This window comes from Agelaius phoeniceus, chromosome 36 (genome assembly GCF_051311805.1).
Source record: "Agelaius phoeniceus isolate bAgePho1 chromosome 36, bAgePho1.hap1, whole genome shotgun sequence".
In the NCBI taxonomy this organism is placed as follows: domain Eukaryota; kingdom Metazoa; phylum Chordata; class Aves; order Passeriformes; family Icteridae; genus Agelaius; species Agelaius phoeniceus.
In genome coordinates, this window is record NC_135300.1 from 2,039,629 (window position 1) to 2,053,794 (window position 14,166).

Consider the following 14,166-nt stretch of genomic DNA (forward strand, 5'->3'; position numbering starts at 1 on the left):
TGGTCCACCTTCCGTCTGAACCTGAGGTAAAACACCCCAAAAACCCCAAAATTAACCCCAAAATTAACCCAAGTCCTGCCCTGGTCCACCTTCCGTCTGAACCTGAGGTAAAACACCCAAAAAACCCCAAAATTAACCCCAAAATTACCCCAAAAATACCCCAAATCCTGCCCTGGTCCACCTTCCGACTGAACCTGAGGTAAAACGCCCCAAAAACCCCAAAATTAACCCCAAAATTACCCCAAAAATACCCCAAATCCTGCCATGGTCCACCTTCCGTCTGAACCTGAGGTAAAACACCCCAAAAACCCCAAAATTAACCCCAAAATTACCCCAAAATCAACCCCAAATCCTGCCCTGGTCCACCTTCCGTCTGAACCTGAGGTAAAACGCCCCAAAAACCCCAAAATTAACCCCAAAATTACCCCAAATCCTGCCCTGGTCCACCTTCCATCTGAACCTGAGGTAGAGCACCCCAAAAACCCCAAAATTAACCCCAAAATTACCCCAAAATCAACCCCAAATCCTGCCCTGGTCCACCTTCCGTCTGAACCTGAGGTAAAACGCCCCAAAAACCCCAAAATTAACCCCAAAATTACCCCAAAAATACCCCAAATCCTGCCCTGGTCCACCTTCCGTCTGAACCTGAGGTGAAGCACCCAAAAACCCCAAAATTAACCCCAAAACCCCCAAAATTAACCCCAAAATTAACCCCAGAATTAACCCCAGAATTAACCCCAAATCCTGCCCTGGTCCACCTTCCGTCTGAACCTGAGGTGAAGCACCCAAAAACCCCAAAATTAACCCCAAAATCAACCCCAAATCCTGCCCTGGTCCACCTTCTGTCTGAACCTGAGGTGAAGCACCCAAAAACCCCAAAATTAACCCCAAAATCAACCCCAGATCCTGCCCTGGTCCATCGTCCGTCTGAACCTGAGGTAAAACACCCCAAAACCCCAAAATTAACCCCAAAATTACCCCAGATCCTGCCCTGGTCCACCTTCCGTCTGAACCTGAGGTAAAATGCCCCAAAAACCCCAAAATTAACCCCAAAAACCCCAAAATTAACCCCAGAATTAACCCCAAATCCTGCCCTGGTCCACCTTCCGTCTGAACCTGAGGTGAAGCACCCCAAAAACCCCAAAATTAACCCCAAAATTAACCCCAAAATTAACCCAAAATCAACCCCAAATCCTGCCCTGGTCCACCTTGTGTGGTGAGATGAATCCATCCTTGGTGTGTCCCCGATGTCCCCATGATGTCCCCAATGTCCCCTCAGCGTCACCACGCCCAACATTGCTGACTTTGATGGCGACGAGATGAACCTGCCCCATGTCCCCACGATGTCCCCAATGTCCCCGTGTCCCCAATGTCCCCATGATGTCCCCCGTGTCCCCATGTCCTCCATGTCCCTGAGATCCCTGATGTCCCCATGATGTCCCCATGATGTCCCCTCAGTGTCACCACACCCTACAACGTCAACTTTGACGGCAATGGGATGAACCTGCCCCATGTCCCTGCCATGTCCCCAATGTCCCCGTGTCCCCAATGTCCCTGAGATCCATGATGTCCCCATGATGTCCCTGATGTCCCCACAGTGTCACCACTCCCTACAACGCCGACTTTGACGGTGACGAGATGAACCTGCCCCATGTCCCCACGATGTCCCCAATGTCCCCGTGTCCCCAATGTCCCTGAGATCCCAGATGTCTCCAATGTCCCCATGATGTCCCAGTGTCCCTAATGTCCCCATGATGTCCCCAATGTCCCTGAGATCCCAGATGTCCCCAATGTCCCCGATGTCCCCTCAGCGTCACCACTTCCTACAACACCGACTTTGACGGCGACAAGATGAACCTGCCCCAATGTCCCCACAATGTCCCCAATGTCCCCATGTCCCCAATGTCCCTGAGATCCCAGATGTCCCCAATGTCCCCATGATGTCCCCACAGTGTCACCACGCCCTACAACGCCGACTTTGACGGCGATGAGATGAACCTGCCCCATGTCCCCATGATGTCCCAGTGTCCCCAGTGTCCCTGAGATCCATGATGTCCCCAATGTCCCCAATGTCCCCTCAGTGTCACCACGCCCTACAACGCGACGAGATGAACCTGCCCCATGTCCCTGCCATGTCCCCAATGTCCCCATGATGTCCCCGATGTCCCCTCAGCGTCACCACTCCCTACAACGCCGACTTTGACGGCAACAAGATGAACCTGCCCCATGTCACCACAATGTCCCCAATGTCCCCGTGTCCCCAGTGTCCCTGAGATCCCAGATGTCCCCAATGTTCCTGAGATCCCAGATGTCCCCATGATGTCCCCAATGTCCCCTCAGTGTCACCACTCCCTACAACGCCGACTTTGACGGCGATGAGATGAACCTGCACCTGCCGCAGTCTCTGGAGACGCGGGCGGAGATCCAGGAGCTGGCCATGGTGCCCAGGATGATCGTCACCCCCCAGAGCAACCGGCCCGTCATGGGCATCGTGCAGGACACGCTGACGGCCGTGCGCAAGTTCACCAAGAGGGACGTCTTCCTCGAGAGGGTCCGTCCTGGGGCCACCTCGGGGTCATCCTGGGGGTTTGAGGAGGAGCTGGGGTGGTTTGAGGTCATTTATGGTGGTTTGGGGTGGTTTGAGGTGATTCATGGTGGTTTTGGGGTGGTTTGAGGTGATTTATGGTGGTTTGAGGGGTTTTAGGGCAGGTGTTTGAGGTGGGACACGCTGATGGCCATGGACAAGTTCACCAAGAGGGACGTGTTCCTCGAGAGGGTCCGTCCTGGGGCCACCTCGGGGTCATCTTGGGGTTTGAGGAGGAGCTGGGGTGGTTTGAGGTCATTCATGGTGGTTTTGGGGTGGTTTGAGGGGTTTTAGGGCAGATGTTTGAGGTGGGACATGCTGATGGCCATGGACAAGGTCACCATGAGGGACGTGTTCCTCAAGAGGGTCCATCTGGGGCCATCTTGGGGGTTTGAGGAGGAGTTGGGGTGGTTTGAGGTCATTCATGGTGGTTTTGGGGTGGTTTGAGGTCATTCATGGTGGTTTGAGGGGTTTTAGGGCAGATGTTTGAGGTGGGACACGCTGATGGTCATGGACAAGTTCACCAAGAGGGACATCTTCCTCGAGAGGGTCCGTCCTGGGGCCACCTCAGGGTCATCTTGGGGCTTTGAGGAGGAGTTGGGGTGGTTTAGGGTTGGTTTGAGGTGGTTTGAGGTCATTTATGGTGGTTTTGGGGTGGTTTGAGGTGGTTTATGGTGATTTATGGTGGTTTTGGGATGGTTTGAGGTCATTTAGGGTTGGTTTGAGGTGGGACACGTTGATGACCATGGACAAGGTCACCGAGAGGGACGGGTTCCTCGAGAGGGTCCATATGGGGCCATCTTGGAGTTTGGAGTTGGTTTGAGGTGGTTTGAGGTCATTCATGGTGGTTTTGGGGTGGTTTGAGGGGTTTTAGGGCAGGTGTTTGAGGTGGGACACGCTGATGGCCATGGACAAGGTATCCAAGAGGGACGTGTTCCTCGAGAGGGTCCGTTTGGGGCCATCTTGGAGTTTGGAGTTGGTTTGAGGGGATTTAGGGTTGGTTTGGGGTGGTTTGAGATAATTTCTGGTGGTTTTGAGGTGATTTCTGGTGGTTTTGGGGTGGTTTCTGGTGCCGTTGAGTTGGACACGCTGACGGCCATGGACAAGGTCACCAAGAGGGACATCTCTCCTGAGAGGGTCTGGTTCGGGGCGATTTTGGGGACTTCCAGGATGTTTTGGGATCTCTGTGGGGTTTTCTTGATGGATGACATCTTTGAGATGTCCCTCAGGGTCAGGTGATGGAACCTGCTGATGTTCCTGTCCATGTGGGATGGGGATTTTGGGCAGGTTTGGGACATCTTTGAGGTATTTTGGGTTCTCTGTGGGTTCTCCTGGATTGATGACAGTTTTGGGGTGTCCCTCAGGGCGAGGTGATGGAACCTGCTGATGTTCCTGTCCATGTGGGACGGGGATTTTGGGCAGGTTTGGGACATCTTTGAGGTATTTTGGGTTCTCCATGGGTTTTTCTTTGATTAGTGACAGTTTTGGGGTGTCCTTCAAGGTGAGGTGATGGAACCTCCTGATGTTCCTGTCCACGTGGGACGGGGATTTTGGGCAGGTTTGGGACATCTTTGAGGTATTTTGGGTTCTCTGTGGGTTTTTCTTTGATTAGTGACAGTTTTGGGGTGTCCTTCAAGGTGAGGTGATGAACCTGCTGATGTTCCTGTCCATGTGGGACGGGGATTTTGGGCGGGTTTGGGACATCTTTGAGGTATTTTGGGTTCTCCATGGTGTTCTCCTGGATTGATGACAGTTTTGGGGTGTCCTTCAAGGTGAGGTGATGAACCTGCTGATGTTCCTGTCCACGTGGGACGGGGATTTTGGGCAGGTTTGGGACATCTTTGAGGTATTTTGGGTTCTCCATGGTGTTCTCCTAGATTGATGACATCTTTGAGATGTCCCTCAGGGCGAGGTGATGGAACCTCCTGATGTTCCTGTCCATGTGGGACGGGAAGGTGCCCCACCCATCCATCCTGAAGGAGATTTTGGGGCATTTTTAGGATGTTTTGGGTTCTCCTGATGTTCCTGTCCATGTGGGACAGGGATTTTGGGTGGGTTTGGGACATCTTTGAGGTATTTTGGGTTCTCGGTTGGTTTTTCTTTCATTAGTGACAGTTTTGGGGTGTCCCTCAAGGTGAGCTGATGGAACCTCCTGATGTTCCTGTCCACGTGGGACAGGGATTTTGGGCAGGTTTGGGACATCTTTGAGGTATTTTGGGTTCTCCATGGTGTTCTCCTGCATTGATGACAGTTTTGGGGTGTCCCTCAGGGCGAGGTGATGAACCTGCTGATGTTCCTGTCCACGTGGGACGGGAAGGTGCCCCAGCCGGCCATCCTGAAGCCGCGGCCGCTCTGGACAGGCAAGCAGATCTTCTCCCTGATCATCCCTGGCCACATCAACTGCATCCGCACCCACAGCACCCACCCCGACGACGAGGACAGCGGCCCCTACAAGCACATCTCGCCCGGGGACACCAAGGTGGGGCCTGGCAGGAGCTCCAGGGCGGCTTGGTGGGATCTGAGGGGGCTTTGGGGTGGTTTGGTGGGGTTTTGGTGGGATCTGAGGGGGCTTTGGTTGGTTTGGTGGGGCTTTGGTGGGATCTGAGGGGGCTTTGGGGTGGTTTGATGGGGCTTTGGTGGGATCTGAGGGGGCTTTGGTGGGATCTGAGGGAGCTTTGCTTGGCTTGGTGGGGTTTTGGTGGGATCTGAGGGAGCTTTGGTTGGTTTGGTGGGGCTTTGGTGGGATCTGAGGGAGTTTGGGGTGGTTTGATGGGGCTTTGGTGGGATCTGAGGGAGCTTTGGTTGGTTTGATGGGGCTTTGGTGGGATCTGAGGGAGTTTGGGGTGGTTTGATGGGGTTTTGGTGGGATCTGAGGGGCCTTTGGTGGGATCTCAGGGGCCTTTGGTGGGATCTGAGGAGCTTTGGTTGGTTTGATGGGGTTTTGGTGGGATCTGAGGAGCTTTGGTTGGTTTGATGGGGCTTTGATGGGATCTGAGGGGGCTTTGGTGGGATCTGAGGGGGCTTTGGTGGGATCTGAGGGAGTTTGGGGTGGTTTGATGGGGCTTTGGTGGGATCTGAGGGGGCTTTGGTGGGATCTGAGGCAGCTTTGATTGGTTTGATGGGCCTTTGGTGGGATCTGAGGGAGTTTGGGGTGGTTTGGTGGGGTTTTGGTGGGATCTGAGGGGCCTTTGGTGGGATCTGAGGGAGCTTTGGTGGGACTTGCTCTGGTCTAGGAGGACTTTGTAGACTTTGAGATGACCTGGGGTGGGTTTTGGGTTGCTCCAGGTGAGTTTTGGGATTTTTATTTTGGATCTTGGAGGTCCTGACCTGATTCCTTGGACATCCCCAGGTGATCGTGGAGAACGGGGAGCTCATCATGGGCATCCTCTGCAAGAAGTCCCTGGGGACCTCGGCCGGGTCCCTGGTGCACATCTCCTACCTGGAGATGGGCCACGACACCACGCGCCTCTTCTACAGCAACATCCAGACCGTCATCAACAACTGGCTGCTCATCGAGGGTCAGCGTGCTGCTGGGGCTGGGACCTTCCTGGTGCCATCTCAGGGGGGTTTGGTCATCTTGGGATCTTCTGAGATCCCAACTTGGTGGAGCTCTGGGCCTCTTGGACCTCGTTCTTGAGGTCCTGGTGGTTCTTGGACTCTGATTTTGGGACTGAAGGGACCTGGTGGGGCTGGGGACCTTCTTGGTGGCATCTCAGGGGGGTTTGGTCACCCGGGGACCTTCTCAGATCCCACCTTGGTGGAGCCCTGAACCCCAAATGTCCCCTCCAGGTCACACCATCGGCATCGGGGACTCCATCGCCGACGCCAAGACCTACCAGGACATCCAGAACACCATCAAGAAGGCCAAGCAGGACGTCATCGAGGTGGGGCTTGGGGAGGTTCCTGCAGCATCTCAGGAGGTTCAGGATGGTTCCTGAAGGATCTCAGGAGGTTCAGGGTGGTTCCTGCAGGATCTCAGGGGGGTTTGGGGAGGTTCCTGCAGCATCTCAGGAGGTTCAGGGTGGTTCCTGCAGGATCTCAGGGGGTTTGGGGCAGTTCCTGAAGGATCTCAGGGGGTTTGGGGCAGTTCCTGAAGGATCTCAGGGGGTTTGGGGCAGTTCCTGGAGGTTGCTGTGGAGTTTTTTGGGTTTTTTTGAGGTTCTCAGGTAGTTTTGGGCACCAGGAGGTCCAAGACCAACATCTCCCAGGTTTGTGGGGTTCCAAAAGGTCTTGGGGTGCTCCTTATTGGATTTGAGGTGGTTCCTGGAGGATCTCAGCAGGTTTTGGTTGGTTCCTGGAGGATCTCAAGGGGTTTGGGGCAGTTCCTGGAGGATCTCATGAGGTTTCTGGTGGTTCCTGTGGAGTTTTTTGGGGTTTTTTTGAGGTTCTTGAGATGGTTTTGGGCACCAGGAGGTTCCAAAAGGTCTTGGGGTGCTCCATGTGGTATTTGGGGTGGTTCCTGGAGGATCTCAGCAGGTTTTGGTTGGTTCCTGGAGGATCTCAGCAGGTTTTGGTTGGTTCCTGGAGGATCTCAAGGGGTTTGGGTCAGTTCCTGGAGGATCTCAGGGGGTTTCTGGTGGTTCCTGGAGGATCTCATGAGGTTTTGGGTGGTTCCTGGAGGATCTCACGAGGTTTCTGGGTGGTTCCTGTGGAGTTTTTGGGCTTTTTTGAAGTTCTCAGCTGGTTTTGGCCACCAGGAGGATTCAGGACAGCCCGGTGACCATTCTGGGGTGGCTTTTGGCATCTCCAGGTGATCGAGAAGGCCCACAACAACGAGCTGGAGCCCACCCCGGGCAACACCTTGCGCCAGACCTTCGAGAACCAGGTGAACCGGATCCTCAACGACGCCCGTGACAAGACCGGCTCCTCTGCCCAGAAGTCCCTGTCCGAGTACAACAACTTCAAGTCCATGGTGGTCTCGGGGGCCAAGGGCTCCAAGATCAACATCTCCCAGGTTTGGGGGGGCTCCAGAAGGTCTTGGGGGGCTCCAGAAGGTCTTGGGGGGCTTCTGGGTGGGGTTTTGGGTGGTTCTTGGAGGATCTCAGGGGGTTTGAGCAGTTTCTGGAGGATCTCAGGGGGTTTGAGCAGTTTCTGGAGGATCTCAGGGGGCTTGAGGTGGTTCCTGCAGAACCTCAAGAGGTTTGAGGTGGTTCCTCGAGGATCTCAGAGGGTTTGGGGCAGTTCCTGGAGGATCTCATGGGGTTTGAGGTGGTTCCTGCAGCATCTCAGGAGGTTTGGAGCAGTTCTTGGAGGATCTCAGAGGGTTTGTGGCGGTCCTTGGAGGATCTCATGGGGTTTGAGGTGGTTCTTGGAGGATCTCAGGGAGTTTGGAGCAGTTCTTGGAGAATCTCATGGGATTTGAGCAGTTCCTGGAGGATCTCATGGGGTTTGAGGTGGTTCCTGGAGGATCTCATGGGGTTTGAGGTGGTTCCTGGAGGATCTCAGGAGGTTTGGGGCAGTTCTTGGAGGATCTCATGGGGTTTGAGGTGGTTCCTTTGGATCTCAGGAGGTTTGAGGTGGTTCCTGGAGGATCTCAGGAGGTTTGAGGTGGTTCCTGGAGGATCTCAGAAGGTTTAAGATATTTCTGGAGAACCTCATGAAGTTTAGGGAAGTTCCTGGAGGATCTCATGGAGTTTGGAGCAGTTCCTGGAGGATCTCAGGAGGTTTGGGGCAGTTCCTTGACGATCTCAGAGGGTTTGAGGCAGTTCCTGGAGCATCTCGGGGGTTTGTGGTGGTTCCTGCAGGATCTCATGGGGTTTGGAGCAGTTCCTGGAGGATCTCATGGGGTTTGTGGTGGTTCCTGAAGGATCTCATGGGGTTTGTGGTGGTTCCTGAAGGATCTCATGGGGTTTGGAGCAGTTCCTGGAGGATCTCATGGACTTTTGGGTGGTTCCTGGAGGATCTCAGGAGGTTTGAGGTGGTTCCTGGAGGATCTCAGGAGGTTTGTGGTGGTTCCTGGAGGATCTCATGGGGTTTGTGGCGGTTCCTGAAGGATCTCATGGGGCTTGGAGCAGTTCCTGGAGGATCTCATGGACTTTTGGGTGGTTCCTTTGGATTCCCATGGAGTTCTTTTGGGATTTTCTTGCTCCCTGAGTCGATTTTGAGTCGTGTCCCCACCCGCTGTCCCCTCAGGTGATCGCGGTGGTGGGACAGCAGAACGTGGAGGGCAAGCGGATCCCGTTCGGCTTCAAGCACCGGACGCTGCCGCACTTCATCAAGGACGACTACGGCCCCGAGAGCCGCGGCTTCGTGGAGAACTCCTACCTGGCCGGCCTCACGCCCACCGAGTTCTTCTTCCACGCCATGGGTGGCCGAGAGGGCCTCATCGACACGGCCGTCAAAACGGCCGAGACCGGTCAGTGTCCCCAGGATGTCCCGTGGGGCTGGTGGGAACCCAAAACTTCAACCCAAGGGATCTTCAGGAAACCAAAAATGCCAGAGTGGAAATGCTGAGGGGATCAAACCCTCCCTAGATGGCTCCTGGAGATCCCAAACCCTCCCCAGATGGCTCCTGGATCTCCAAACCCTCCCTAGATGGCTCCTGGAGATCCCAAACCCTCCCTAGATGCCTCCAGCATCCCCAAACCCTCCCCAGATGTCTCCAGGATCTCCAAACCCTCCCCAGATGCCTCCAGGATCCTCAAACCCTCCCCAGATGCCTCCAGGATCCTCAAACCCTCCCCAGATGCCTCCAGGATCTCCAAACCCTCCCTAGATGCCTCCTGGAGATCCCAAATCCTCCCTAGATGTCTCCAGGATCTCCAAACCCTCCCTAGATGGCTCCTGGATCTCCTAAACCCTCCCTAGATGGCTCCTGGAGATCCCAAACCCTCCCTAGATGGCTCCTGGAGACCCAAACCCTCCCTAGATGCCTCCTGGAGATCCCAAACCCTCCCTAGATGTCTCCTGGAGATCCCAAACCCTCCCTAGATGCCTTCTGGAAACCTCCAGGAGACCCTAAACCCTCTCCAGATGCCCTCTGGAGACCCCAAACCCTCCCTAGATGCCTCCAGCATCCCCAAACCCTCCCCAGATGGCTCCAGGATCCTCAAACCCTCCTCAGATGCCTTTTGAAGACCCCAACCCCATCCCAGATACCTCCTAGGGACCTCCAGGAGCCCCAAACCCTCCCCAGATGCCTCCAAACCCTCCCCAGATGCCTCAGAGAACCCCAAACCCTCCCCAGATGCCTCCAAACTCTCCCCAGATGCCTCCAGGAGCCCCAAACGTTCCCCAGATGCCTCCAGGAGCCCCAAACCCTCCCCAGATGCCTCCAGGAGCCCCAAACCCTCCCTAGATGCCTCCAAACCCTCCCCAGATGCCTCCAGAATCCCCAAACCCTGCCCAGATGCCTCCAAACCCTCCCCAGATGGCTCCTGGAGACCCCCAACCCCATCCCAGATGCCTCCAAGGACCCCTCCCACCCCTCAGGGTACATCCAGCGGCGCCTGATCAAGTCCATGGAGTCGGTGATGGTCAAGTACGACGCCACGGTCAGGAACTCCATCAACCAGGTGGTGCAGCTGCGCTACGGCGAGGACGGGCTGGCCGGGGAGAGCGTCGAGTTCCAGAACCTGGCCACCCTCAAACCCTCCAACAAGGCCTTCGAGAAGAAGTGAGGACCAGGGGTGGGACAGCGGGGACATGGCCAAGGGCAGGGCGTGGCCAGGGGTGGGGTCGTTCTGGGAGTTGGGGACATCTTGAGGTCTTCAAATGGGAGTTGGGGACATCTTGAGGTCTTCAGAGGAGTTGGGGACATTTTGAGGTGTTCAGAGGAGTTGGGGACATCTTGGGGTCTTCAAATGGGAGTTGGGGACATCTTGGGGTCTTCAAAGGAGTTGGGGACACCTTGGGGTCTTCAAAGGAGTTGGGGACATCTTGGGGTCTTCATAGGAGTTGGGGACACCTTGGGGTCTTCAAATGGGAGTTGAGGACATTTTGGGGTCATCAAAGGAGTTGGGGACACCTTGGGGTCTTCAGAGGAGTTGGGGACATCTTGAGGTGTTCAAAGGAGTTGGGGACATCTTGGGGTCTTCAAATGGGAGTTGGGGGCACCTTGAGGTCTTCAAATGGAAGTTGGGGGCACCTTGGGGTCTTCAAAGGAGTTGGGGACATCTTGAGGTCTTCAAAGGAGTTGGGGACACCTTGAGGTCTTCAAATGGGAGGTGGGGACACCTTGGGGTCTTGAAAGGAGTTGGGGACATCTTGGGGTCTTCAGATGGGAGTTGGGGACATCTTGAGGTCTTCAAAGGAGTTGGGGACGTCTTGAGGTCTTCAAATGGGAGTTGGGGTCTTCAGGTGGCTCCTTCCAAGGTTTCAGACCCATCTTGAGGTCCCCAAGAGTTCCAGAACCTGGCCACCCTCAAAGCCTCCAACAAGGCCTTCGAGAAGAAGTGAGGACCAGGGGTGGGACAGCGGGGACATGGCCAAGGGCAGGGCATGGTCAGGGGTGGGGTCGTTCTGGGAGTTGGGGACACCTTGGGGTCTTCAAAGGAGTTGGGGACATCTTGAGGTCTTCAAATGGAAGTTGGGGACACCTTGAGGTCTTCAAAGGAGTTGGGGACATCTTGGGGTCTTCAGAGGAGTTGGGGACGTCTTGAGATCTTCAAATGGGAGGTGGGGACACCTTGAGGTCTTCAAAGGAGTTGGAGACATCTTGAGATCTTCAAATGGGAGGTGGGGACATCTTGGGGTCTTCAAATGGGAGTTGGGGACACCTTTAGGTTCTCAAAGGAGTTGGGGACATCTTGAGGTCTTCAAATGGGAGTTGGGGACATCTTGAGGTTCTCAAAGGACTTGGGGACATCTTGAGGTCTTCAAAGGAGTTGGGGACATTTTGAGGTGTTCAAAGGAGTTGGGGACATCTTGGGGTGTTCAAAGGAGTTGGGGACATCTTGAGGTCTTCAAATGGGAGTTGGGGACACCTTGAGGTGTTCAAAGGAGTTGGGGACATCTTGGGGTCTTCAGTGGACTTGGGGACATCTTGAGGTCTTCAAAAGAGTTGGGGACATCTTGAGGTCTTCAAATGGGAGTTGGGGTCTTCAGGTGGCTCCTTCCAAGGTTTCAGACCCATCTTGATGTCCCCAAGAGTTCCAGAACCTGGCCACCCTCAAAGCCTCCAACAAGGCCTTCGAGAAGAAGTGAGGACCAGGGGCGGGACAACGGGGACATGGCCAAGGGCAGGGCGTGGCCAGGGGTGGGGTCGTTCTGGGAGTTGGGGACATCTTGAGGTCTTCAGAGGAGTTGGGGACACCTTGAGGTCTTCAAAGGAGTTGGGGACATCTTGGGGTCTTCAAATGGGAGTTGGGGACATCTTGAGGTCTTCACATGGGAGTTGGGGACATCTTGGGGTCTTCAAAGGAGTTGGGGACATCTTGGGGTCTTCAGAGGAGTTGGGGACATCTTGGGGTCTTCAAATGGGAGTTGGGGACACCTTTAGGTTCTCAAAGGAGTTGGGGACATCTTGAGGTGTTCAAAGGAGTTGGGGACATCTTGGGGTCTTCAAAGGAGTTGGGGACATTTTGAGGTTCTCAAAGGAGTTGGGGACATCTTGGGGTCTTCAAATGGGAGTTGGGGTCTTCAGGTGGCTCCTTCCAAGGTTTCAGACCCATCTTGAGGTCCCCAAGAGTTCCAGAACCTGGCCACCCTCAAACCCTCCAACAAGGCCTTCGAGAAGAAGTGAGGACCAGGGGTGGGACAGCGGGGACATGGCCAAGGGCAGGGCGTGGCCAGGGGTGGGGTCGTTCTGGGAGTTGGGGACACCTTGAGGTCTTCAAAGGAGTTGGGGACATCTTGAGGTCTTCAAAAGAGTTGGAGACATCTTGGGGTCTTCAAATGGGAGGTGGGGACATCTTGGGGTCTTCAAATGGGAGTTGGGGACACCTTTAGGTTCTCAAAGGAGTTGGGGACATCTTGAGGTCTTCAAATGGGAGTTGGGGACATCTTGGGGTCTTCAAAGGAGTTGGGGACATCTTGGGGTCTTCAAAGGAGTCGGGGACATTTTGAGGTCTTCAAATGGGAGTTGGGGTCTTCAGGTGGCTCCTTCCAAGGTTTCAGACCCATCTTGATGTCCCCAAGTGGCTCCTTCCAGAAGTTGGGGACATTTTGGGCTCCAGCCCAACCTCGGTGACATTTTGATGTCCCCAACCTCTTCCACCCCAAACCAGGACCCACCTTGGTGTCCCCAACCTCTTCCACCCCAAACCAGGACCCACCTTGGTGTCCCCAACCTTCTCCTCCCAAACTTTGGTCACATTTTGGTGTCCTCAACCTTCTCCTACCCGACCTGGACCAACATTTTTGGTGTCCCCAAGCCCCGTCCAGGCTGCCCTGGAGATGTGTCCCCTTTGATGTCCCCTGGGTGTCCCTGAGGTGTCCCCGTGTCCCACCAGGTTCAAGTTTGACTACACCAATGAGCGGGCGCTGCGCCGGACGCTGCAGGAGGAGCTGGTCAAGGACATCCTGTCCAACGCCCACATCCAGAACGAGCTGGAGCGCGAGTTCGACCGCATGCGCGAGGACAGGGAGGTCCTCAGGGTCATCTTCCCCACCGGGGACAGCAAGGTGACACCAAAACCCACCCCAGAAACACCCGGGGCGCACCAAAACCCCACTGAGATCCACCAAACCCAACTGAGATCCCTCAAAACCCAACTGAGATCCACCAAACCCAACTGAGATCCCTCAAAACCCAACTGAGATCCACCAAAACCCCACTGAGATCCACCAAACCCAACTGAGATCCCTCAAAACCCAACTGAGATCCCTCAAAACCCCACTGAGATCCCTCAAAACCCCACTGAGATCCCTCAAAACCCCACTGAGATCCACCAAAACCCCACTGAGATCCACCAAAACCCAACTGAGATCCACCAAAACCCAACTGAGATCCACCAAACCCCACTGAGATCCCCCAAAACCCCACTGAGATCCACCAAAACCCAACTGAGATCCACCAAAACCCAACTGAGATCCACCAAAACCCCATCGAGATCCACCAAAACCCCATCGAGATACCCCAAAACCCAACTGAGATACCCCAAAACCCCACTGAGATCCACCAAAACCCAACTGAGATACCCCAAAACCCCATCGAGATACCCCAAAACCCCACTGAGATCCACCAAAACCCCACTGAGATCCACCAAAACCCCATCGAGATACCCCAAAACTCATCTGAGATCCCCCAAAACCCCACTGAGATCCCCCAAAACTCATCTGAGATCCCCCAAAACCCCACTGAGATCCCCCAAAACCCCACTGAGATCCACCAAAACCCCACCCAGATACCCCAAAACCCCAAATTGCACCAAGGACATCCCAAAACCTCCTTGAAATCCAACCAGGACACCCCAAAATCCAACTCAGGTGCCCCATTTTGGGGGTTCTTCCCCCCCATTTTTGGGGTTCTTTCCCTATTTTTGGGGTCCTGACCCCGTTTTTGGGGTACTTTTCCCATTTCTGGGGTTATTTTCCCGTTTTTGGGGTCCTGACTCTGTTTTTGGGGGTTCTTTTCCCATTTTTGGGTTTCTTCCCCCATTTTTGGGGTCCTGACCTCGTTTTTGAGGTTCTTTTCCCATTTT

The 14,166-nt window shown here is 54.7% G+C and overlaps 1 protein-coding gene across 1 annotated transcript in view; it reads left to right on the forward strand.

The window, feature by feature from the left end:
* Positions 1 to 14,166, forward strand: part of POLR2A (RNA polymerase II subunit A) — a 39,523-nt gene that overhangs the window by 11,921 nt on the left and 13,436 nt on the right. The window contains exons 10-17 of the mRNA XM_054653716.2: positions 2,341 to 2,551; positions 4,854 to 5,063; positions 5,934 to 6,102; positions 6,374 to 6,468; positions 7,335 to 7,538; positions 8,717 to 8,939; positions 10,016 to 10,199; positions 12,976 to 13,147. Coding sequence (XP_054509691.1) covers positions 2,341 to 2,551; positions 4,854 to 5,063; positions 5,934 to 6,102; positions 6,374 to 6,468; positions 7,335 to 7,538; positions 8,717 to 8,939; positions 10,016 to 10,199; positions 12,976 to 13,147 — 1,468 coding nt within the window. The remainder of the gene's footprint in view (positions 1 to 2,340; positions 2,552 to 4,853; positions 5,064 to 5,933; positions 6,103 to 6,373; positions 6,469 to 7,334; positions 7,539 to 8,716; positions 8,940 to 10,015; positions 10,200 to 12,975; positions 13,148 to 14,166) is intronic.